Source organism: Daldinia childiae, assembly GCF_008694065.1.
Source record: "Daldinia childiae strain JS-1345 chromosome Unknown Scaffold2, whole genome shotgun sequence".
Taxonomy (NCBI): Eukaryota; Fungi; Ascomycota; class Sordariomycetes; order Xylariales; family Hypoxylaceae; genus Daldinia; species Daldinia childiae.
The window spans coordinates 2,829,047-2,853,754 of record NW_022984643.1 but is presented as its reverse complement, the minus strand read 5'-3'; the positions used below and the strand labels follow the sequence as shown (position 1 = coordinate 2,853,754).

General features: G+C 47.6%; 7 protein-coding genes across 7 annotated transcripts; 1 reads left to right on the top strand and 6 right to left on the bottom strand.

The window, feature by feature from the left end:
• Nucleotides 1-883: 883 nt before the first annotated feature.
• On the bottom strand, nucleotides 884-1,792 carry GL218_01684 (Galactan endo-beta-1,3-galactanase; the record flags this gene model as incomplete). The annotated part of the gene is made up of 3 exons (XM_033578163.1): nucleotides 884-933; nucleotides 987-1,039; nucleotides 1,146-1,792. 3 exons carry the CDS (start codon nucleotides 1,790-1,792, stop codon nucleotides 884-886), a joined length of 750 nt encoding a protein of 249 aa, XP_033437837.1.
• Nucleotides 1,793-2,665: 873 nt separating this feature from the next.
• GL218_01683 (Exopolygalacturonase X-1) lies at nucleotides 2,666-4,418 on the bottom strand (the record flags this gene model as incomplete). The annotated part of the gene is made up of 7 exons (XM_033578162.1): nucleotides 2,666-2,815; nucleotides 2,885-2,986; nucleotides 3,057-3,406; nucleotides 3,456-3,552; nucleotides 3,600-3,662; nucleotides 3,728-3,808; nucleotides 3,888-4,418. 7 exons carry the CDS (start codon nucleotides 4,416-4,418, stop codon nucleotides 2,666-2,668), a joined length of 1,374 nt encoding a protein of 457 aa, XP_033437842.1.
• Nucleotides 4,419-5,410: 992 nt separating this feature from the next.
• On the bottom strand, nucleotides 5,411-6,316 carry GL218_01682 (uncharacterized protein; the record flags this gene model as incomplete). The annotated part of the gene is made up of 1 exon (XM_033578161.1): nucleotides 5,411-6,316. The coding sequence occupies one exon, from the start codon at nucleotides 6,314-6,316 to the stop codon at nucleotides 5,411-5,413; it is 906 nt and encodes a 301-aa protein (XP_033437843.1).
• A 1,020-nt stretch (nucleotides 6,317-7,336) lies between these two features.
• GL218_01681 (3',5'-cyclic-nucleotide phosphodiesterase) lies at nucleotides 7,337-9,628 on the bottom strand (the record flags this gene model as incomplete). Its single annotated transcript, XM_033578160.1, has 2 exons — nucleotides 7,337-8,797; nucleotides 9,569-9,628. The coding sequence occupies 2 exons, from the start codon at nucleotides 9,626-9,628 to the stop codon at nucleotides 7,337-7,339; spliced, it is 1,521 nt and encodes a 506-aa protein (XP_033437840.1).
• Nucleotides 9,629-11,528: 1,900 nt separating this feature from the next.
• Nucleotides 11,529-13,871, bottom strand: GL218_01680 (uncharacterized protein; the record flags this gene model as incomplete). The annotated part of the gene is made up of 1 exon (XM_033578159.1): nucleotides 11,529-13,871. The coding sequence occupies one exon, from the start codon at nucleotides 13,869-13,871 to the stop codon at nucleotides 11,529-11,531; it is 2,343 nt and encodes a 780-aa protein (XP_033437841.1).
• A 1,819-nt stretch (nucleotides 13,872-15,690) lies between these two features.
• Nucleotides 15,691-21,427, top strand: GL218_01679 (uncharacterized protein; the record flags this gene model as incomplete). Its single annotated transcript, XM_033578158.1, has 4 exons — nucleotides 15,691-15,750; nucleotides 15,888-15,910; nucleotides 16,024-20,697; nucleotides 20,752-21,427. The coding sequence occupies 4 exons, from the start codon at nucleotides 15,691-15,693 to the stop codon at nucleotides 21,425-21,427; spliced, it is 5,433 nt and encodes a 1,810-aa protein (XP_033439010.1).
• Nucleotides 21,428-22,371: 944 nt separating this feature from the next.
• GL218_01678 (Catalase) lies at nucleotides 22,372-23,988 on the bottom strand (the record flags this gene model as incomplete). The annotated part of the gene is made up of 3 exons (XM_033578157.1): nucleotides 22,372-23,331; nucleotides 23,400-23,566; nucleotides 23,622-23,988. The coding sequence occupies 3 exons, from the start codon at nucleotides 23,986-23,988 to the stop codon at nucleotides 22,372-22,374; spliced, it is 1,494 nt and encodes a 497-aa protein (XP_033439009.1).
• Nucleotides 23,989-24,708: the final 720 nt, after the last annotated feature.

The window sequence follows — 24,708 nt, the reverse complement described above, 5'->3', positions numbered from 1 at the left end:
ATATATATGCCTTATGTACCTATCTACCTACCATCTAGGTAGGGTATCTAGGCAGCCACCTACCTACATACATATATAACTAAGTAGGTTGGGGTAAAGTACTGCGCCTCGCGGGGTGGGAATCTAATGCTTAATCCTGACTACCTAGGTTAAGTTGGATGCAAGAGGGACATTATATGCTTTACATACCGTAGGTATACATATAAGTCTTAAGCGAAGATTTAATCAGATCTTATCTTGGTTGTTTCGTGTTAGTGCTGACGGTAAAATCGTATGTATACGCGGAGTCGGCTGTGTCTTACTTGTAAGTTGTGGAAGGGGTCGAGCACCTATGTAGATACATATAAGGTAGGTTGTATTAAGTTGCTGCCTATTGTGGGGAGGGCTAGAGAATAGGACGTTTTATACGTCGTGCTAGTACCGGCTTTTGAGTCAAACAGTCAGACCAGATCCACGACAAGTAAATGGTGGTCAACTCATAGACGGTTAGTTATTTGATTGGAAACTTGGGTATATTTACTCCCCGATGATACGGCTACGAACTATTATTCATATAGGCGGAATAAGCGCTGAGCTTCCTTATCATGGGGTAATACGAGCTTCCCAGCCTCCTGTTAACCTAATAAGTTGGGATGACACTTATATCTACCCAGACCAGGCTTTCTAATAGGCAATCATGAATCCGTTCACGGTTACGTAGGTCACTTAGATAGTACTATGTTATTGAAGGTAGATAGCCTTTTATGCTTGATTAACCCCTTTATTTCGAGTTACTCGCTAATAACCAGGCCTATGGTGTGTCCTCACGTACTAAGGCTTCGGCATTAGGATCGGTGATATATTTCTGCAAACTCTTTACTTCCCCATGCTGTTGCATCTCGTACTACGGGTTATAGCTTAATACCTCTAGGTTTCGCACCTGGTACAGCGTGTCTGTTTATTCATCATTAGCTAGGAATATCACAGCTTTGAACCGTGTTACTTACCGCTGCTAGGGCCTGGAGATCCGGATGAACCCTCCATTTGCAAGTTGATAATCCTAAAAAAAGGACTCTCGTTAGTCATACTGTCCGCTTTTATATACTCATACTCTCTGTAACTAAAGCTAGGTGGTAGTCATAAGAACAGCTCGGGAATAAACTTACAGATACATCGCCTTGCCGAAGAAGTTCCCTCCGACCTGCGTCGTGACGAGCGAGCCGTCCATGTAGAACTTGACAGAGACGTCGCGCTGATTGATGTCGCGGACCTCGCACTTGATGGAGTGGAACTGGTCCGGGGTGGCGTAGTTGACGTCCTTCCAGGAGAGGACGGAGGAGGTGTTGAAGGTGTTGAAGGAGATCTTGCCGGAGCCCTTCCACTCGGCCATGTCGATCTCGGGCGGCCAGCCCTCGACGGCGGTCAGCCAGAAGGCGGGCCAGGTGCCCTTGGCGGTGGTGGCCTTGAACTCGCCCGAGAAGTCGTACCCGCCGCCGCGCGCGACGGTGAAGTGCTCCTTGGCGCTGATCGCGCCCGACAGGTAGTTGATCTTGATCTGCTTGCCGCCGTGCGTGGCGTCCTTCTGGCCCGTGACTTTCTTCGCCGTTAGAGTCGCCATCCCGTTCGAGAACTTGACTTGGCCCTTGTCCATGCGCGCGCCGCCGTTGTGGTCCGTCCCCCACGGGTAGTTGTACGCCCAGTCCGCGTCGAAGTTGGCCTGCGAGTCGAAGCTCGTTTTGGGGATTATGGTCCGCACTGCCGAGGCGCAGGACGCGGCTGCTAGGAGCAGCGAGTATGCTCCGAGTAGATGCATGGTGATGGTGGTGGTGGCAAGGTAAAAAGGCGGGATGGGATGGGATGGTATGTATGTATGTATACCTTGTGCCCTGTGAGAATACACCTCAAGAGCCTGTCTTGGTTACGAGCGAGGTTGTCTAATATATACTCCTCTGCTATGTTCTAACCTCGACGGCAGATTTAATATTAAACTGGATCATAAGGGCAGGGAAGCCATGCTAATGGTGGAAATATTAATTAACCAAGTTACAATGTACGTTCCTCTCACCGTACATACAGGACCCATCTGGGGTAGGTAGTATAGCCACGACGGTCGATATTTATCCGGATGGGAATCGCTCGATTGGAAATGTCTAATAGGTCGGGCTATGGACGATGTCAGTTAGATGCCAGCACGAAAATAGAAGGAGGGCGGGAAAGCGTCAATGCAGCGACGGGATCGTGGCTCGTGTTAATGCTTGTACATATATCTTAATGCGGTTATTATGCCGAAGCCCCTGATCGATCGGCAGTGGCATGTTCTATATAGTCGCTCGACCCTGACTTGACGTTCAGCGTCGTATTGGTGCGGCTAGCGTCAGTTTTTGACATGATCTTGAATACCGAACTTGTACATGTTGTAAATGGTTATTACGGATAACCAATTCTATTCTAATATTATCACTATGCATATATATATTCAAGTCAACATATCGTTGGTTGACCTCTTGAATATAGCTATAGGGTATAGATCCAGTTATAAACTGCATTAATTTAAGGAAATATAATGCATCTCTCGTATGAGAAGAGGGTAGTTTATACATGTTTCCCTTCCCATCAACATTATAGAAATATATACTCCTATTTATTATTTATTCGAAAATATAGAGATTTCAACAAGACGCATCCCCTAACCTTGCTCGGTATCCCTGTCTTCTTCGGACTCCGCAACACAAGTCAGTTGCAGCAAGCCGTCGTCCATATTCCTACATTCGTAAACAGGGGACTCTCCACTTGGAACCGTGACCGTGATATTTTCGATTTTGATATTGCTACATCGCTGATTTTGGCATTCGGGTTAGCATACCTTACTGCCTTGCTTCAAGATACGTTAGATCTTAGAACTTACATCTGGTGCGCTGCATACAAGCGAACCTGCTTGCGGGTCCAACTTCGCGGACGTCGTTCCGTATATATTCTTCATGGTCACGTCTTCGATAGTTAAATTGGCCTGCATATTTAAAAATTAGTATTGCGAATGTGTCTTAATATAAGGCTTTCTAGTCTCCTGCGACACCTACCGGAAACTCATTACACAATGTCTTGTTGCTCTGTCCATAACACTGCGTGATAGTGATGGCTCTATCGTTATTAATGCTGTGAAGAAGATCATACGTGACGTTTCGAACGTAGCCGGATCCCCCACCGCCGACGAGATGAGTCTGGAAGTTAGTCTGCGTACCGGGCCACACCTTTATTCTCGCGAAGTCACTAGCGTTAGTCATGGAGATATTATAGATGTGCAAGTTCTCGACAATGTCGGTTTGGTTTACGTATTGGCCGATAGAACCAATGCTAATACCATGAGAACCGATGCACTCCAAGTTTTGGATGACAACGTTGGTGCTGTTTGGTTTGAAGGACACGCAGTCTTATAAGTTAACAATCATGTAGAACAGTTAAGTGCTATCTATACATACCATCGGTGTTTCGAATAAAAGAATCTTGTATTACTACTCGATCGGAACGGTAGGTGTCCCAGCCATCCGAGTTGGAAATCTTCACACCGTTGAGAGACTATAGCTGTTAATACCTGTAGCATTTCTGGGTGAGAATTATTTTACCTCTGCGCGAAGATCCATGTTGCTAACGATGATGTCGGAACTATTCGCAATAATATTAAACCACTATAACCATATCAGCCAAGAGTTATCGGTATTAATAGTCAAGTGTCGTCAATGCAATCACTTACGTTTGGCGGGTTGCGCATCCGTAGATTCGACATGGTGGCCCCTTTCATGCCGTCGAAGGCAAAGAGCATAGGCCGATACAACTACAAATCTTAGAGTTAATAATGTATTGCTATCTAATGTAAATACTATACCGAAGTTATCGTAAGTATAGGTACTCACGGCCTTATTAGTCTGCAACTCTTCCCAATATGCCTGACCCTTCCCATCAATAACACTCTTACCCTCCTCCAGAGTTAGATCGCCATATATATTGACATCCTCTCCACCGAGCTTCCAAAACACGCTCTGATTCTGGAACTCGTACTTGAAGCTGTTGTTCTGCCAATAGTACACGTCAGAGTCGTCGAAAGCGATGGAGCCGGTGATGATGATGTCGATGTGCTTGAGAAAATTGAGATCCAGCGGTGAGCCAATCTGGTATGACTTGTCGAATACCACGGTGCCACCGTCGTTGCATTCCTGCAGGGCTTGCAGTATATGCGGTGCATCGTCGCGCTTCGTGCTACATCCTTGTTTCACATGGCAGTACCGCCCTTCTTCACGCGGAGGCGAGAGTGGCATGGATCTGCCGGCGTTGTAAGGGCCTGGTACGACATTGGGACGAGATGGGATCTTGGCGAGTCCTGTCGCAAGTGCTGGCGGAAGAAGAGCAAGCACAGCTATAAGCGAGCTCAGTGAGTTGAGCTGCATCTTCGAAATGCTATAGGAGCAATTCGTTGAAAGCTATCCGTCTGATAGCCCAAGCTCCAAGCATCAGTCTTCCCAGTATCTATCAAAATGAAGAAAGCCCAGAGGTGGTATCTATATATTCTCTACAGATGTTTAGTATAAAAGTTGTAAGGTTCACACATTCGGGCTCGAAACGGCACGAAGCGAAGACCCCGAACCAAGATGCCGGGAAGATATATCACGGCGATAGGTGGATGATCTGTGGGGTTTGCTATAGATTCCTGGAGATCTCGGCCGGTCGGCCAATATTACAGCGGTGCCAGGTCGTTGGTTGACAGATTAGTCTTCATCGAGCCTCTAAAGGTAGGACTGAATCCTACTTAGCATCAGGGGATAAGTCTTAAAGTAGAGCTATTCGATGAGTTTTATTATATGATAGGATCAATATTTAAGAACTCCAACCCTGTTCCCCCACAACTAACCTGGATAGTTCCCCGCATGATCTGGGGTGAATAGCTGGGGTCACTGCTATAATGTAATCCTGGCTTAGGCTAATGGTACCGTGGTAAACTATCAAGCTTTTCTTCGCTACACAGTCACCACCTATTACCAATTCATAAAGACGTTAGATACATTTTGGCTTTGATCCCTACTTACTGTCTAAACGAATTTGAGATGAAAGAAACAGTGTGTACCTAGCTATTTTTAGAAATATAAGTTAGCTATCGTGTTCAAGCTTCGATTTGTTATTATCACAGGCACTTATACCCAGCCCCTTTTGTATTCTAGGGATAGAGTAATTATACTATACTGTATTGTATAAGCATCTATCTTAGTCTCTCCGCTATGCTACTTTAAATAAGATAATACATCTAGACTCAAGCATCTTCACCTCGTACTCCACGCTCTAGATGATACACCTTCTATCTAGTCGTCTAAGCATACTACCGAGTCTCAAATAACTGAAACAAACCCCTAATAAGCCATACTCTCTAGCCCCGGGTAGTCAAGTCCTATGCAGACTTATGCTCCCCCTCCCCCTCCCCCTTCCCCTTCAACTTCTCCAACCCCTCCGCCCCACCAACATCCTCCCTAAACCTCGGCCTCTGAATCTCCACCGCCTCCGTAACACGCGCATACGTGATCCCCCCCAGCCTGCTCACCGGCCTAAGCACCGCCGGATCGATCAAGCTTCTCTCCTCATTAACCGCGTCCTCGCGGACCCAGAACCGCGTGCCCTCGAGCAGCACCAGACACCCCGTCTTCTTCCCCGGCTCCGCGCGGCTCTCGAACTCGCGCACGCTGTCGAGCCTGCACTCGACGCTGAACACGGCCTCCTTGACCCTAGGGGCCTTGACGTCGAGGGTGTCGTGCACGGGCGTCAGGCCGCTGACGTCCCACTCGCTAGCGCCGTAGGGCGCGTCCACGCTCGCCGCGTTGGCCGCCTCGAGGAAGTCCTCGCCGATGATGCTGACGACGCACTCCCGACTATCCAGGATGTTGCGCAGGGTGTCCTTGGGCGCGGCGAGCGTGGCCGCCACGCCCAGCGCGAACACCGGCGGGTCGTGGCTCACCATGTTGAAGTACGAGAACGGCGCTAGGTTGCGCGCGCTGCCGTCCGCCGCTTGCGACGACACGAAGCCGATGGGCCGCGGCACGATGCCGCTGATGAGCAGCTTGTAGTTGGCGGTGGAGGGGCGCCCGGCCTCGTACGGGTCGATGCACACGTGTTTCTTGCCGTCGGCCTCGGCGGCGCGCTGGCTGTTGGCGCCGGAGCCGATAGGCCAGTCGGGCGCGACGGTCTTGGTATACCGGAACTGCGAGTCCTTATCCCAGTCCGGGCGCGACGCCTCGACTTTCTTGAAGTCCGGATGCGGGTTCCGCTTGATGGCGGCCTCGTTCTGAGTCGAGACGGACATGTTCCTGTTATTGTTGTTGTTGGCGGCGAATACCGAATCCGATGAAAAAACTCTACGTAGTAGTACAAAGCGCGGCGTTGGTGGTCTTCTTCTTCGCAGTGTGCGGATTGCCAAGAAATAGTTCCGGTGGTGAGGAGGCGGCATGAAGGGAGGAATGTTATATTATAATACCGCAGGGCGGCTACACGCGGGTGATAATCACCGAGAGATGCAGCGTAACGGGATAGCCGATTACCGGAGGAGACGGCGCGGAACGACGGAGGGTGGCTTCCCACTTTTAGCACTTATATGATCCCTTGATTCCCAATAATGATTACAAATGGTCGTGTTTATTAATATATAAATGTTTGCGCCTGGAAGTTTTTAGAAGACTATTAATCCTTTTCGGAAAAGAGCATTCTGTTATTAGCTTGGGTGGTGATGTAATATTTCGGAACGCTTACTCGGAACGTTTCTAAATCGGGGAACTCGGGGGAAGAACCAGGATTGAATGATAGTCGGGGATCAAAAGTGTACCCGAAGTTGAATCGGAACGAGAGAAATTTCACACCAGATCCCTAAACTATAAACCACCAGGACATAATACAATCCCCTTTCTATGATGGTATCTAATTTACTAAACCGCAAAGCAGTATAATCATAACGATTTCAAACAATCATAATTGAATGAAGAAATAGCAAATATTTTTTTAAACGAAAATATCGTCCGTCTCGTTGAATTCATACAACTCATACGCATCATCTTACACCATGACTACCCTCTAACTCCTCATCTAGGTATCTGGTCCCTGACGCCTATCGAAACCACAAAGCCTGCCTTAGTCCCGAAGACGGCTTATCCCTAAAACGCCGGTGCCGCACTTTTAACCCAGATGTTGAAACAAATTCAACGAACTTATCTCACATAGAGAAAAATAAAATAAAAAAGGTATAACCCGATCCCGCAAACACTGCGTGCTGACACACCTAGTGCTATATTTACCAACACCTTCCCAGCCGTACATGCAACCAAAGGAAAAATTAAAAGGTGAGGCTCTGCCCCCTTCGCGAGAGGATATATTCGCAACCTAGTCTAGCCTTCTCCTCATGTGCGAGTATCTCTTTCAATATCTTGTCTCCTGCCGGTTCTTTGCCGTCGAAGTTTTCCTTAGTATGGATGATAACTACCGATAGCCCTCGGAGAGCATTGGGCATCTTCGGAGCCCGTAGTATACTAGCATCCTTCAAATTCATCTCGGCAGTTGGAACCATGAGATGCGAAGAAATGCTGTTTTCACTAGACTCGGTTCTCGTGCTTTTTTGCGGCCGAATAGATTTCGGCGACACAGGCCCGTCGTCTACCGGCACGGGCCCGTGAGTAGCCCTTGCAATGGCTCTGTTAGCTCTCCTGCCAGATTCTTCCAGCTCCCTCTTGCGTTTCTTAGTCGGCTCGAGCCTAGCTGGGACCTGGCGAATTCTCTCGACTTCTGCTGCAAGTGTCTGCATCTCTTGGATAATGTAACGCGGGGTTAGATGGCCGTAGAGTCTGTCATCCGTCCGGCTGTCGTCGTACGAGCATTCGATAAATATCGCTGCGAGGTGTCCGGTTGCGATCTTCGGAGCCGCTTCAAGCCAGACTCCGATATTCCTTGGAGACAACGAGAGGCTATCGGGCTCCACGTCGCCGAACATCAAGACTTCGCGACCGCTGAGTGCATCCCGGATGAAGTATGCGCTCGAATCGTAGACGCATTCTGTTTCCCGTTCGGTTTCGCTTATGGATTGAGTTCTAACAACGTTCCTGAAGATAACTGACGATCCCGAGGCGCCATTGGCACCACCAACACCCCTCGGCGATACTAGAGACCCATCTGTACTCCCATAGCGTGAAGAAATCGAACCCCTATGGTCATGTTTCTCCATACAATGTCCGTGGCTGACGCTGAAGACTTTAACTGTGAGACCATCACTAACTTCTAGGTAGCCTCTATCAGCCCCTTCGCCAAGAGCCGGGCTACCTCCCTCGACTAGACGCATGTAAGTTACGAGGCCGGCGCCATTATTCTCATCGGATAAATTGGGCCAGATAATATTGTTGAAAATATGTGTCTTGAACGCAGAGATGGTGGAGGGCAGACCGGCGATGCGTTTTGGTTTTGTTCCTGGAGGAGCGGCGGTGTTGAGAACGAATCCGCTGATATGGTCCAGATGAGGGTGAGTAATTAGGTACGAGTCAACAAGGTTTTTTGATACGTCAAGTGCGTTAGCCGACGCAGAGGTAGAGTGGATTTCCATGCCCGCAAAGGGTCCTGTCCTTAAGACATGTGGTAATGTAATATCAGAGCCAAGGCCCGGTGGCTGCGTCTCCTCGAGAATTTGAGTGATGGCCGAGAGGTGAACGCCGCCATCGAGAGCAACTAACGACCCACGACTCCAGTTAGTTCTAACAGACCGTACGAGGAAAGCGGTGACATTATCCTCCCGTGGTCCACCACTAGCTCCCTAAGATGAGAATTGAATGTTAGTATCTACATCATACCGATAATTCATAATAGCACAATATTAATCCCAACTGGGACCCTCGGTGTGAGAAGCAAATGTCAACTGTCACCGTTGCGGCGCGTGTGCCGAGTTAAGGACCGGACCGGTGCACAGGTCCCGAGGTACAAGATGGATAGAGACGGTTCCCGTGACGTCACTATTTCCGGAGAGATCGATAGAACCGATAAAATAAATAATCGACAAGCGAATACACGTGACATTTGCTATTTTTCTTATATCCGATAGTTAGGTTTGGCTTGAATTTAGGATTTGGGGTGTTTGCTCTTTCGTATTTGTTTTCACCGGCCGTCGAGTCTGGCAGAAGGATAGTAAGCTTTGTCTTCTTCCAGAGAGTCCGAGGAACCAAGGTGACCGGATAATCATTTGTTTAAATGGGTACATGGAATCCAATAAATAAATAAGTATAGGTACTTTTGCGACCAAATTGCCTCGAAGTATTTATTTTGTCGAATCGGTAGCGTTTAGATTGTTGAACCAATTAAGTTCCCCCCCATATTGATCGATCCAACCATACGCCAGTACAACATCTCATTCAACCTCAAAAACCTTGGGCTAAGATTGGATATTTCATATGCGTAGGTACACATGCTCACACCCAAGTGGTCGAGGGTCGCGTTGTAAGCAGCTGGTACTGCTAGCGAATCAAAGGTCGTCGTTCCAAACAGGTTGCATTTCATGAAACTAAGATTGAGATGAAACGGCTTTACTTACCAGCACAATGACCTGCAAGGCAGGCTGACTTGCATTTCTCATCCTGTCCTGTCTAGCCATTCTCTTGCGACAATTGGTAGCAATTGCGACGGTTCCGTAGCACCTTTGTCTTGTTTTGTCTCGTCTTGTCTAGTGACACCGATGCGTAAAGAATAGTTGGTTGCGCTCGCCGGGGGTGACGAATGCTCTTCTAGCAATTAAATCCTTCCCTTGGATATGCGAAAGAATGTTTGGAGAAAGTGGCTTAGGCGATACACAGCGTTGAGGCCGTTATTCGTCCCCAAAGGAGCTACGGCATCGGTTCTTTTTGGTAGGTTATCTACCACCTTAAACCCTTCAGTATATCACACGTGACTTTGAATTCCAGCGCCGCTCTCTCATCCCAGCTCTTGTTTCTTTTCTTGGTATTGTCTGACCTTTGTAAATTCTTCGGGCGGCTTCTCCGTGACAATAGAAGAAGAAGAAAAGAAAAAAAAATTTTAAATGTTGGACGGAAGTGGTTTAAGATATATTCCCCCCCCCCCCAATGTGGACAATTAATTCTGGAAATCTGGGGAACTGGGATCTTCTGACTTTAAGGTTAAGTGATGTGTGCAAGCCCCTAAGTTGTATGTATGTAAGTTGTAGGTAGCTTTTATCCAATTCAGTTCTAGCGTATAGTGAACAGAAGGCGGCACAGCTAATCGGAAACTCCACTGCAGCGCAAATCGAGTTCCGGTATGGGCAGGCACAACGAGTTTTGGTTTCTTTGGGTTTGTTTTAGCGTTTAGCTAGGGGCCGGCTAGGACCTACTAGGACCTGATAACAACGGAGCGGTACCACCTTGATATGTGTTCCTCTCGGCCACTCCGGTATCTACAACTCTACCTCACATGCGAATCGCATCATTCATCCTACATTTTTATTTGCTAACCACAACCCGTTTTTTTTCTTGTCACAGATTTAAAATTGGGCCTTCCTTTTCCGATCCTATTCTAACCTTAGTTTCGGTACCGCATCTATTTTTTAGTGTAATATCAGTATCATATTCGACGTCTTATTTACGTTTAATAGAAGCCGCATTGGGATTGATAGATTGTACTTACTCGCTATGTTAACAGCGGATGTTATGCGATTATTGTGGTTCTAGCTAATAATAACTCGACCGTAGTGACGTTATTTGCGCGGTAAGACGGGGCTAAGAGCTGGCCATCACTTATATAGACCAGGTGTGTACCTCTATTCAAACTACGCACTCACCTAATTTGATCCGTTCAAGCTGATGTTCAATTCACACACATCATCTCTGAGTCAACAGTTACCCGTATAGGACTCGGGATTATAGTTACCTATCTAGGTATATATAAAATATAAAATAAACCCCTAAAATAGGGGCATCTGATCTAAAGTTGTCTACTACGATGTCTCTAATCACTGACTCTCGACGTGGCACATTTATATTTAATATCCAGAAGTAGATAATACATTAAGTCCCTACTTAAAATACCTAACCACTTAATACCTTAAAGGATAGAGAGAATGCGTACTTATACGCTACCTATACATATATACATGACGACTAGGAAAATTATCGTGGGTGGGTAAACAATATCGGTTGTTGGAAAACATAAAACATAATCGGTTGTTGAAAGACATCGGTTGTAGAAAGACATTTTTTTTTTATATTTTCGTTTATGGACATATATAGACTAGCCTGCGCATGTAAATATATACATCCCCGTATCGCGTATATTCGACAAACTTCCTTCGCCAGAGACGTGGCAACACGAAAGGACAACTTACTCACAAAGCGCCCAGCCCAATGCGTGTCCTAAGGTCAAATGACACCCCTGTGTCCCGGAACGCCTAGCTTTCCCATGAATTCAGATTGACTGTACGTTGAAGATATTAGCTACGTGGACAGCCTATTCGTTGGACCGGTCTCTGCCTCCAGGGCAGCTGTGTCCAATAACGGACTGTCTCAGGAGCTGATTAGGTCGGCGAGTCCGGCTTCGTCAGCAGAGCCGCCAAAAAGATCATCAGATTCGTTGAACTCCATACTGTCCAAAAACTCGACAGAATTGCCATCGGAAATTTCATCTTTTTCGCCTTCATCGTGGTTGTCTTCCGCGCCCTCTCTAACAATATCGGAACCCGTATTCAAACCCAGAGGCTCACTCGGAGGCGGAGTTGGCGAATGGCTCGCCTCCGTTGGCGCTGGTACATTACCAAACCCGTTGTTGACCTCGTCATATTGCCCCGTGTGATCTGGTACCGGGGTATACACGTGTTGAGGCGTTGAGGGTGGTGCTGGGCTAGGATTTATTCGTGGTTTTTTATTTGAGTCATCTTGAATAGAATCGTAGGATAAATCGATATTTTGATCTTCCATCAACACTTCGTCCCTGTCTCGCTTTCGTGCCGTGGTCCCTACGGGACTCGAGATCACAGGGCTTGAGGGTGGCTGTTGATGGTGAGGAGGAGGAAGAGACGGCGATACTGGCTTTGGAGACAAATACGCATACGGCGAACTTGACCTTGCTGCTGGAGAGTAGGAATTAATTGACAAGTGTGTACTGCATGGCGATGAATGGGCAGCATCCTGTTGACAGTCCGTGGCACTTTGGTAACCACTTGATGCCGGTGAAGGTAGGGTCGGTGGGGGTAGGACTTCTGCTGGTTCTGGAGTGTCCTTACGTCCGACTGTTCTAGCTAATTTCTTTGCTTGGCGCTTTTGAAGTATAAGCCCTGGTAGCTGTAAATGGGCACCGGCGATTGGGTCGTCATTATCATCTAGTAACCCAAAATTTCTGCATTCCTTCAAGAACTTTTGTCTAGCGATGTCTCCTTTGTGCTTTGCCATATTAGCGCCACCTCTCTCTTCGCGTAATTTAAGACGAGCATCAGTGCTATTTTCAAGTGCATGAAGAACAAGCCGGTAGCTTAGGGAGTTCTTATAGTTACGGTGATCTCGCCTCTTCCCCCTTGATCTAGCCTCGACGAACTTTGGATATTCGTCGAACCACCACAGGTCGATTATGCTCCGCATATCAGAGAAATGCCTTGTCAGCTTGAAGATATTATCCTCGTGCTTGAAGTTCCTTTCGTCAGGGCGGATATCAAGGTGAATCATGGCGTCGACGAGATCGAAATGCTGCTCAAAACAATATAAATGCATATACCCGGCATTATGGTAAGGGTTGATAACCTCACCGTCATCATTCATCCGCTCATCAAGGATAATACGCGGAAATCCCGTCCTGATGGTATTCTGAGGATCTTCACAGTCAGCAAATCGACACTTCTGAGATTGGGTCCCGTAGGGATATCTATCATTGGACTGAGGAGCGACCCAACCAATCCACAACGTAAGACCCTGGCGGATCTTATCCTCTACCTCTGGCACCCCTTGTAATCGTCTCGGTTGCATAAAAAGGTCGTCTTGTTTTGGGCCGTAGAGATACCTACGTAGTTCGCGTTCCGAATACGTTTTGCCCCTCTCAAGCTCTCCGCATTCCGTGTACTTAAAAAGAGGACGACCATTTTTATCCCTTGGACCCCAGCTCTCCGGGGGAGGTGGTGGGGCCCCATACCACTCCCGAGGATCCGGTTTTGAGTCTTTCTTCCTTGTGACTCTAGGTATCTGGCCGTTTTTTAGCGATAATCCATTGGGCCCCTTCATGGGGCGCTTCAAGGGAGGTGAATGGGGAATGAGGACTGGTGAGGGTATTCTGCTCCTTCTCAGTGCATATATATCCCGTTTTCCGTTCTCTACTTGGCCGTCGTCATACTCCGAGCTTAATATACTCACGTCGCTGATTCGGCGAGGAGTTGGGTACGAATCAAGTGGCTGCGGATATTGAGGTTGATAGGGTTGATAGGGTTGAGGAGGCGGTGAAAACTGTGGAGGATACTGGGTGTAGTTGATAGGATAGTTTGGGGATGCGACTGTGAAATCATGGTGGTTGGCAACAGGGCCACCGATATTCATAGAATTATACGTACTGTACTGTTCTTGCTGGATGGTAGGAACTGCAACAATACCGGTATTACTTAGAAGACTTGGGTCTACGAACTCTTGAGAGACCGAGTGAATTGGTTCCGGTGCTGCAAGAGACGGATCAAAGTTCTGGAAGTGAGAAGGGTGAGTGTTAAGTGGACCGACAGCTGGAGCGACAGGCGGTTCAAGGAAATCTGGTAGTGTATCGAATTGTGTAGTTAATGTTGGATTATCAAAATCGAAATTTTGAAGAATGCTTGATGTGTCACCGTACATATCCGGAGGTTCCATCTCCGGGTACTGATTTGACTCGTAACCCATCATTGGTTGAGTAGTATGTCACCTAATAGTGCGAGACCTGAATTCGACGCAGCTTATAGACGAGGTTGGTCAGCTCTGCTAAACCGCCAAGGTAATAAACTGCTATGAGAAGTCGATCAGGGGTAAAACCAATAGAGTTACTCTGTCAAAAAAAAAAAATCCATTCATGATGATCGGCACTACGTAACTATATACAATTCATCGCAGTCCGAGCGGAGTATTGTTTGTGTATGACATTGTTCAGGCACAATAAACAAGTTACTTCCATAGAAAGAATCTCTTATAACAACAACATTATCTATTACAAAGAAACAATGCGTATAGGCACAAGGAAAACTACACCTGAAGAGAAGCTACGTTGATAAGGGGGCCTAGGTAAGTTTACGGCATGATACCCATGTTAGATGCCTGTGTTATTCGTTAGTAAGGGTTGCGTACAACAAAATATAAGCGTTGCGTCAAGAAGATATGTATAATCAGTAGAGCTCAATGCATTTTCTCAACAAGGAATTTCAGAACAGGTCTGTGAATGCGTTGATTTCATCAGGGGATAAGATAAACGTGTTTGAATAAGAAGATAAACTTACTCGGTAACATTGTAGTCGTTATATCGATTACCCGACATCTAGTATTAGGTAGGCAAACAGGAGACGGATTGCTCTATGCGGATGAAATATTTGTCCATTAACAAAGGCAAGGAGAAATTCCCTTCTGTGGGTCACGTCATTAAAAAAGAGTTGTTAATAGTTGTCCCCGTTCATGTCCCTTCTAGGGATATAGATTGAGTGGCGGATGACATCAAGCCTCTTGTCCAATACTCCATGCTGAAGGAGGAAGCGGCTCATAGGTACCTAGTTTGGGGTTTGTTGTCAGACTCGGCTAACGACGAGCTTTCTAATCACAACAAAGTTGATAAGTTAGAAGCTTGTTATCTGCTTATATCCCAAATATATCCTCATTTTAATTCGGTTGTGAATTTTGATGATTGGAATAAAGTGATCAAAAGAAAAAAAAGAGAAGTAAAAATTTGACAGTAAAAAGAAAAAGATAGTTTTTTTTTTTTTGTTAAGTACCTACTTGCGGCGTATAGGTTTTACCGTACTCCGCTCGTAAAAACGTGGACGTCTCGTGACATCCTAGATAGCCTAACATCAGCATAAGTACATCAAGTAAAGTATTCGATAAGCGCTGCTAGGGCCGTTCCACTACTTCCCAGGCACCGCAGGCACTGGTGGCATTAGTGGGTTGGAACATTCAAAGTTCGTATTGCCCCAGTACAATGCTCTTCGCAACCTCATTACGACCAATTGCGACCAATTACAGTCAATTGCCAGCATATGCCAGCGTAAAACTTGGGGTTTGCTCGTAAAAATAGGTACTCAAACTACCTCATTTCGTACATTAGGTACCTATGATTAATGTACCTAAGTACCTAGAAGCCACAGTTTAGAACATCAGGGTTCTGAAGACTTCTGAAGAGAGTGGAATTATTCCCATGCTTCCATGTTTCCATGTTCCCATTTAACCTTTTTAATAATCCTTTTTCCAAATACATATCTGCCCAACTCGCAGTTCACTGCTGTGTTGCATTGCCATGATACCCTATTTTTATATCTGACCGAGATATTATTGGTTGGTATATCTTGTTGTTGCGATAGGTTGAAGAGGAAGAAAGATCAATATCTCTCGCCCCCAAAACAATTTGACGTCACGGGCCTCTCGCTTTTCTTGAATCGTTTTTGAATCGGGTAATCCGGTGGACAAGACTGTCGTCAACCTTTGCGCGCTTCTTCCATTTTGTGTTAAACGACGATAAATCGATATGGCGCAATTGAATCCGGATCTGCAAGAGAAGTTGGACGAATTGGAGAGAGAGCTCGAGGTACGCTGGTGTCATTTATTTCTCCCGTTATTCGGCTCGCGATACCCTTACCGCCCGCCAGCAGCGGCGGGGTACGAGACCCAACATGTTCACAAGCGATGCCATTGAACGCAAACTAACTACGAGTCCTGGTATAGGAAGGCGACATTACAGAGAAGGGGTAAGGTTTTGTCTTTAATGCTATTAGTACATATCATTAGACCTTCTTCTTGATGTGCCATCGTATACAACTTTCATCTTTAGTCATGCTAACACGTCTCATTTCGCCTATAGCTTTCAAAAACGAAGGACCCAACTACTCTCGCAATATCTAGGCCCCGGCGCATTGGCTGATGCTACTGGAGGCTTACGAATACACACTGTCGACGATGATCCCCCTAATACGAGCGAAGGGCATAGAGACGCAGCATATGCCGCTTTAAATACCGCTAATCCAGATTCCAATGACGCATATTCCCCCTCGACTATCACATCTCCCGTCGATTGGCGACCCCAATCGACTGGAATATCTAGTTCAGGTCCTCCCTATGGCGCCGAGCATCCGGCCGGGTTACTACGACCAGGCGGACCTTTGGCCGAACAGCGTCCAGCCTTGAGCCAGCGTGATTCGCTATTCCTTAACCCTGTTCCCAGCTATGCTCAAACGATGGTTTCTGACTCTCCCACGCGGTCGGGGACGATGGTTTCGGGGGATTATGCCTTTAAACCGGAACACCAAGGAGGGTATGGAGCCCAACCGCCAAACCCTTATGACAGCCGGACCGGCACAATGGTAGACTCCCAGGTGTATTTTTCCGATTTTGCCGGTCAACAAGCATACGACCATGGTCCCGGTGGAGGCGGCGGTGGCGGCGGCGGCGGCGGCGGCGAATATGGCGGAGGCGCACACAGATATTCATCTAGTGATGCCTTCTCACCTACCGCTGCTATGGCCCCGCCCATGCTTACTGCGAGCGATTTGCCTCCCCCTGAGGCGCTGGAGTATCAGATGCCCCTCGACCCCCGAGAACTACCATTTGCTATCCATGACCCGCACGATGAAAATACTGCTATGTCGAATTTCGACAACATTGCTGCTGTGCTAAGACACAGGGGGCGCACTACTGGGAAGCTTCCGGCATATTGGGTGCTCGATAGTAAGGGGAAGGAGATAGCATCTATTACTTGGGACAAGCTCGCTTCTCGAGCAGAGAAAGTAGCACAAGTCATTCGAGACAAAAGTTCGTTATATCGTGGGGACCGCGTTGCTCTTATTTACAGGGATTCGGAGATTATCGACTTCGCAATCGCCCTCCTAGGCTGTTTTATCGCGGGCGTTGTGGCAGTTCCTATTAATGACTTACAGGACTACCCAAAGTTAAACCTCATCTTAACTTCCACGCAGGCGCATTTAGCCTTAACTACCGACAATAACTTGAAATCATTTCAGCGAGATATCACTACGCAGAAATTGAACTGGCCTAAAGGTGTTGAATGGTGGAAAACTAATGAATTTGGAAGCTATCATCCGAAGAAGAAGGATGACGTACCCCCTTTATCCGTCCCTGATCTAGCATATATTGAATTCTCCAGAGCCCCGACAGGAGATCTTCGGGGTGTGGTACTTAGCCATCGCACTATAATGCACCAAATGGCCTGTCTAAGTGCTATAGTTCAGACAGTCCCTAATGGGTCCAACGACACCTTCAATCGTACCCTTAGAGATAAGAATGGACGCCTAATAGGAGGGGGCGCCAGCAGTGAAATTATTTTATCCTACCTTGATCCTCGTCAGGGCATCGGTATGATTCTGGGTGTCCTTCTTAATGTCTATAGCGGCCATACGACTGTATGGGTAGAGAATAAAGCGGTAAACTCTCCCGGTCTCTATGCTCACCTCATTACTAAATATAAGGCTACGCTTATGGTTGCCGACTATCCCGGCCTGAGAACTGCTGCCTTCAACTACCAACAAGATCCTATGACTACTCGAAATTTCAAGAAGGGCATGGAGCCAAACTTTCAGTATGTCAAGCTTTGTCTAATCGATACCTTGACGGTGGATAGTGAGTTTCACGAAGTATTAGCCGATCGATGGCTTCGACCTCTACGAAACCCTAGGGCTAGGGAAGTCGTTGCCCCGATGCTATGTTTGCCTGAACACGGAGGCATGGTTATCAGCGTCCGAGATTGGTTAGGTGGCGAAGAGCGCATGGGATGTCCATTGAAATTAGATATTGACGCCGATTCCGGTTCGGAAACCGACAGGGAGGAAGAGAAGGACAAAGAAAAAGAGAAGGAAAAGGAAAAGGAGAAAGATAAGGAGAAGGATAAGCCAGCGCCATCGAATGGGTTTGGAAGTCTTCTCGGGGGCGGTACGACGACTACGAAAGAGCACGACGCTAAGAATGATCTCAGTGAAGTTCTGCTAGACCGAGAAGCGCTCAAGACGAACGAAGTCGTCGTAGTAGCCATAGGAGAGGATGCTCGGAAGAAGGCGAATACCGAACTAGGCACCGTCCGGGTTGGTGCCTTTGGATATCCTATCCCAGATGCTACTCTCGCTGTCGTTGACCCTGAAACGGGACTTCTGACCTCTCCACATTCTATTGGAGAGATTTGGGTGGATTCTCCTTCTTTATCCGGAGGGTTTTGGGCGTTGCCTAAGCATACAGAGCAGATCTTTCATGCGAGACCCTACAAATTCGAACCCGGAGACCCGACGCCTACACCGGTAGAGCCCGAGTTCCTCAGGACCGGTCTTCTTGGGACCGTGATTGAAGGCAAAATCTTCGTGCTTGGATTATATGAAGACCGTATCCGACAGAAGGTCGAGTGGGTTGAGCATGGCCACGAGGTTGCTGAGCATCGATATTTCTTCGTGCAGCACATTATTGTCAGCATCCTTCGAAATCTGAACAAGCAAGTATTTGATTGTTCCGCATTTGACGTCTTTGTCAATGATGAGCATCTACCAATAGTAGTACTAGAGTCGTCGGCAGCTTCAACAGCTCCAGCAACGTCCGGTGCTCCGCCTAGGCAGCTAGACACCGCGTTGCTAGACACGCTCTCAGAAAGATGCATGGATGTTCTTATGCAAGAACATCACCTAAGGGTTTATTGCGTTATGATCACGGCACCGAACTCCTTACCTCGTGTGACGAAAAACGGTAGGCGAGAGATAGGAAACATGCTGTGCCGCAGAGAGTTCGATCTCGGTAATCTGCCATGTGTTCATGTAAAATTTGGCGTCGAACATGCAGTGCTAAACCTGCCTATTGGGGTAGACCCTATGGGTGGTATTTGGTCGCCCACGGCATCAGACGCTCGAGGAGACTTCCTTGGACCTGCTGACAAGCAATATTCAGGAATTGACAGACGCGAGGTTGTCATTGACGATCGTACATCTACGCCATTAAATAACTTCTCAAGCATCACAGATCTCATCCAATGGCGAGTAGCACGACAGCCGGAAGAGCTCTCCTATTGCACTATCGACGGCAGGGGTAAGGAAGGGAAAGGCATTACGTGGAAAAAGTTTGATACTAGAGTTGCTGCTGTGGCCCTGTATCTCCGTAACAAGGCTAGAATACGGCCCCGTGACCACATCATGCTCATGTATACGCATTCCGAAGATTATATTTTCGCCGTCCATGCATGCATTAACCTCGGTGCTGTCATCATACCAACTGCACCGATGGACGAGCGACGATTGAACGAAGATGTACCGGCTTTCCTCCATCTCATTAATGACTATGGCATCAAAGCTGTACTTGTTAATAATGAGGTAGATCACCTCCTTAAGTCGAAGGCTGTCTCCCAGCATATCAAACAATCCGCCCAGTTCCTCAAGATCACTGTCCCGAGCGTATTCAATACCTCGAAACCACCTAAGCAGAATAGTGGTCTCCGTGACCTTGGTATTACCGTCGATCCTGCCTGGATACAACCAGGATATCCTGTTATAATCTGGGCGTATTGGACACCAGATCAGCGCAGAATTTCGGTGCAACTTGGCCACGATACTATTTTAGGGATGTGCAAGGTTCAAAAGGAAACTTGCCAGATGACGAGTTCGAGACCGGTGCTCGGCTGCGTCAGAAGCACCACAGGATTAGGCTTTATCCACTCGTGTCTGATGGGTATCTATATAGGCACGCCTACTTACCTACTTTCGCCCGTGGAGTTTGCGCAAAACCCTATCTCACTCTTCTTAACCCTGAGCCGTTATAAGATAAAAGACACGTATGCAACGCCCCAGATGCTCGACCACGCTATGAATACGATGCCCGGCAAGGGCTTTGCTATGCACGAGCTAAAGAACATGATGATCTCGGCCGAGGGAAGGCCTCGCGTCGACGTATTCCAAAAGGTCAGACTTCATTTCGCGGCCACTGGCCTTGATAGGACGGCTATAAATACGGTATACTCACATGTGCTAAATCCGATGGTTGCGTCGCGGTCGTATATGTGCATCGAGCCTATCGAGCTTTGGCTTGACCAGCGGGCTCTTCGCAGAGGGTTAATCGTTCCTGTGGATCCAGACTCGGATCCGAAGGCCCTATTAGTTCAAGACTCCGGTATGGTACCGGTTTCAACCCAAATAGCCATCGTCAATCCCGAGAGCCGGCTCCTCTGTACGGACGGGGAGTATGGGGAGATCTGGGTCGATTCAGAAGCATGTGTGAAGGCGTTCTACGGTTCCAGAGATCCCTTTGACGCAGAACGCTTCGACGGACGCACTATAGATGGCGATCCCAACATCAGTTATGTCCGAACTGGAGATCTCGGCTTTCTGCATAACGTCAGTCGGCCTATTGGACCGGGTGGGGCCCAAGTAGATATGCAGGTCCTTTTCGTACTGGGTAACATTGGCGAGACTTTCGAGATTAACGGTTTAAGCCATTTCCCGATGGATATAGAGGCCTCGGTTGAGAGATCCCATCGAAACATCGTTCCTGGTGGCTGGTAAGTTCAACTCTTGTCGAAGAAGTGATCGCTCAAGGCTAACATAATATCTAGTGCCGTCTTCCAAGCAGGTGGTCTCGTAGTCGTCCTTGTCGAAGTGTCACGCAAGGCTTATCTTGCATCTATCGTCCCCGTCATCGTAGATGCTATTCTCAACGATCACCAGATAGTAGTTGATATAGTTGCCTTTGTGAACAAGGGTGATTTCCCTCGTAGTCGACTCGGTGAGAAGCAACGCGGCAAGATTTTAGCTAGTTGGGTTACTCGAAAGATGCGTACAGTCGCGCAGTTCGCGATCCGCGACCCAGACTCCGATAGTGTGGAGGGCGGTGATGGAGCGGGCGAGAACCACCGTGCTAGTGTGGGCAGCGTTCGAAGTAACAATGCCCCCGGAGCAAGTTCTCTAAGAAATATGGAGCACGCACCACAAATTTTGGAACAGGAAGAGCTAGATCATCAGATGAACAAGATGTCGGCCTTGCCTCAAACAGTGGACCTTTCCGCCAGCAACGAAAGAATTGTGGATATGGACCGCTTCAGCAACGGGGGCATGCCGATGAGACAATACCCGCAGCCACCACAGATCCGCCTCCCGAGTGTCGACAGCCGCGAGGCTTCGAACGAGGCTATATGGGCCCGCAGGCAAAGTAGTACGGGACAAGAAGAGGAGTGGCAGCGCGATGCCCTGATGCACATGAATCTGGCCAACCAGATGCCGCGGCAAGATTAGAGGTCTACCGCCTCGGGAGGAAGGGGTTTATACAGGGGGGTGAGGCGTGATAGCCGCATATGACCGTGGTCCAGACTGGCTATCTATCTATCCTAGCATTCCAGTAGATAGTAGATACAGTCCGGATCCGGCCTTGGAGTTAACTGGTCTTGTGGGTTTCTCTGTAACTCGACTCTCGGTAACGAGGGTCTGGATAACAGTGTTTTCTCTCTCTTCAAAGTCTTCTTCGAATAGCGTTAGGATTGGGCATTGGTTGTTTTTTTTTCCCTGTACGATATCAAGATATCACGAATCGGATGTCTACATGAGCATTGAGACGATACTCCGAGCCTAGTTATGAATTTTTCTGATTTAATACTTTTTTGTGGTATCGGTTCCTATCAATTTGACTGATACCTTCATCTCAACTAAGTAACACGAAGTAGCTGGACGTTGGGGTTGTTCCATTGGTTGTGTCTCTGACTCCTAGGTATTAAGGCTAGAAAAGATACTGAGATCTTTTTACGATTCCAATGGTTGTGATCGCTGCCAAAGGAAAAAAAAAACACATTCCTCGGCAGCATTTCTTTCTATCAACATGTTGAAATATAACCGATACAACCGATTACCAAGGGGCTACAGATTCAACTTGAAAATGTCGTAAAATTAAACATCAAAAGTCATAAATATTACCTACGGATATTATATACTAACAGAGTGTACTACACACAATGTACGACAAATATCTTCATACACACACACAGACAATAACATATCATAATAACCTAGAAGATAAAGGACATGGTAGATATGTATTCAACCTTTAAATTATAGTGGCTACATAACCGCGACACTAGGTAGAGAGAAAGTTTTTGTATGTCTTTTTTACGTTACTCGTATAGAACATTTTCATTCTCATCGCATTAGATTCCGTAGGTAACAATCCCATCTTCATTCATATCATATCATAGCTTAACGTTCTTCTCAGTCTCGGCCTTGATGGAGGCGCCGAGCTCGGGGTTGACCTTGGTGAACATGTCGTATGTTCGCTCCCGCGTGTCCTTGTGGGCATCCTTTAGGTGGACGGCGACGTTGTTGACGAAGTTCTCCTGTTGACCCGGGGTCCGGCCGAGGACCTTCCAGAGGCCGTTGGCTTGCTCGTAGTCGTGGGGTTGGATCTCGTCGAATAGGTCGCTGACAGCGGCTCCGGACCATTTCTCGTGGGGGTTCGTAGGCTTGATGGCCTGGTAAGTCAAGTTGCGGTAGCTGCTGGGGTAGTTGGGGTTGGCGCCGTAGTTTCCGTTTACGGACATGGCTCCGTCACGCTGGAAGGGGTTGAAAGCATGAAGAGGTGCGTTTACAGGAATTTGCTGGTAGTTGACACCGAGCCTGTGCCTGTGGGTATCGGGGTATGAGAATAGACGGGATTGGAGTACGGGGTCTGCCGAGGGCTCAACGCCAGGGACGAGATGCGACGGAGAGAAAGCGACTTGCTCAATCTCGGCGAAGTAGTTTTCTACGTTCTTGTTGAGTGTCAACTTGCCGAATCGTCGGAGAGGTACTTCAGCCTGTGGCCAGACCTTGGTCAAGTCAAAGATGTTCCACTTGAACTTCTCAGCTTGTTCTGGGGTTAAGACTTGTACATAGACGGTCCAGCTTGGGAACTCGCCCTTTTGGATAGACTCGAACAGGTCCTGGGTTGCGAAGTCGGGGTTGTCAGAAGCCAACTTGCCAGCTTCCGCGTTGGTGAGGGTCTTGCTTCCTTGGTCAGTCTTTAGATGTACTTGGACATAGACAAAAGATCCGTCAGGCTTGGTCCATTTGTGGGTGTGGCCAGAGTAGCCATTCATAAACCGGTATGAGTAAGGCGTTCCTCTGTCAGAGAATAAGTGCATAACCTGGTGGACGGATTCTTGGTGGGTAGACTAGTTTATATTAGAACTTGCTTCTATAAGGCATTACAAGCCGGTGAGTAAGTTAAGTGTACACATACCAAGTAGTCCCAGAACATAGTAGCATCCTTCAGATTGGTCTGAGGGTTACGCTTCTGAGTGTGGATGAAGAGTGGGAAGTTAGTGGGATCTCGGAGGAAGAAGATGGGTGTGTTATTGTAGACCCAGTCCCAGTTGCCCTCCTGAGTGTAGAACTTAAGGGCAAATCCTATAGCCCTAGTTAGCAATTGCGCGCCAACTATTCTAAGTGGCAGTTAACATACCTCGAGGATCTCTGGCGCTGTCGGCCGACCCCTTTTCGCCACCGACGGTAGAGAACCGAACGACGGCTGGTGTCTTTTTACCAACGCCAGTCAGCATATCAATAGAGCTGATATCACTGATGTCATCGGTGACTTCGAATTCACCGTAGGCGCCGGCACCCTTGGCGTGGACGACACGCTCAGGGATACGCTCGCGGTCAAAGTGGGCGAGTAGATCAATCAAGTGGAAGTCTTGAAGTAGGAGAGGACCATGAGTGCCAACTCGCTGCCACTTAGAGGGATTCTCGATAGGAAAGCCATTGGAAGTAGTGTACACGGGCTTCTCATTGTACCTAAAGGTAGACGCGGGCTTCTCGTTGGCGACCATCTTTACGATTAAGGGAGTTAAAATAGAGAAGGGTCAACGATTAATAAGGTAAAGTTGGTACAACAGCTATTTTTGTTTTGGGTATCTTAGAAAGCAGTCTGTCCAAACTCAGGGGCGCTACCTGAACTTCGGGAGTAGAGTTGTGTTACTACGTAGACGAAGAAGTCCCCCTCACACAGATAGAGCTTCTTATATACGTACGTAGGTAAGGGGTATGAATGGATAGCTAGGTTTGTGCAAACCGGAGGGAACGGAAAATATCAATCAAGCTGGAGAAAAGGGGGGATGAACAGATATAAATACTTAACCTAACCTACCTTAAAATGTCCTACTTGGCTTTGTAATAAAAGTTTCAACTACATTTCATGAAACCGCCCCCCCTCTATCTCTTCTCTCTTCTCTCTCTCTCTCCACTCCCGAAGTCCTCGCATCATCGTAGCAATGCGCTACTCCAACTATTCATCTGACCACTTACATACGAGCTGCGGCGGGCTTTGTATGCGTCGTGCTTGCTCTAGTACATAGCACGGTCATATGTATATGGGGTTTGATGAAGGGACAGGGGGAGGCGAGCCAAGGAGAGACTCTTCCAGGCTCGGAGGGGGTGGAGAAAAGATGAGAGGTTGAAAAAAAAAAAGTGACGAAATTGAACGAAAGTAACGGGAAATGGGTCCAAAGTGGGGTTCAGGTCTGCATTTGGTAAACCAGTAAACCCAAAAC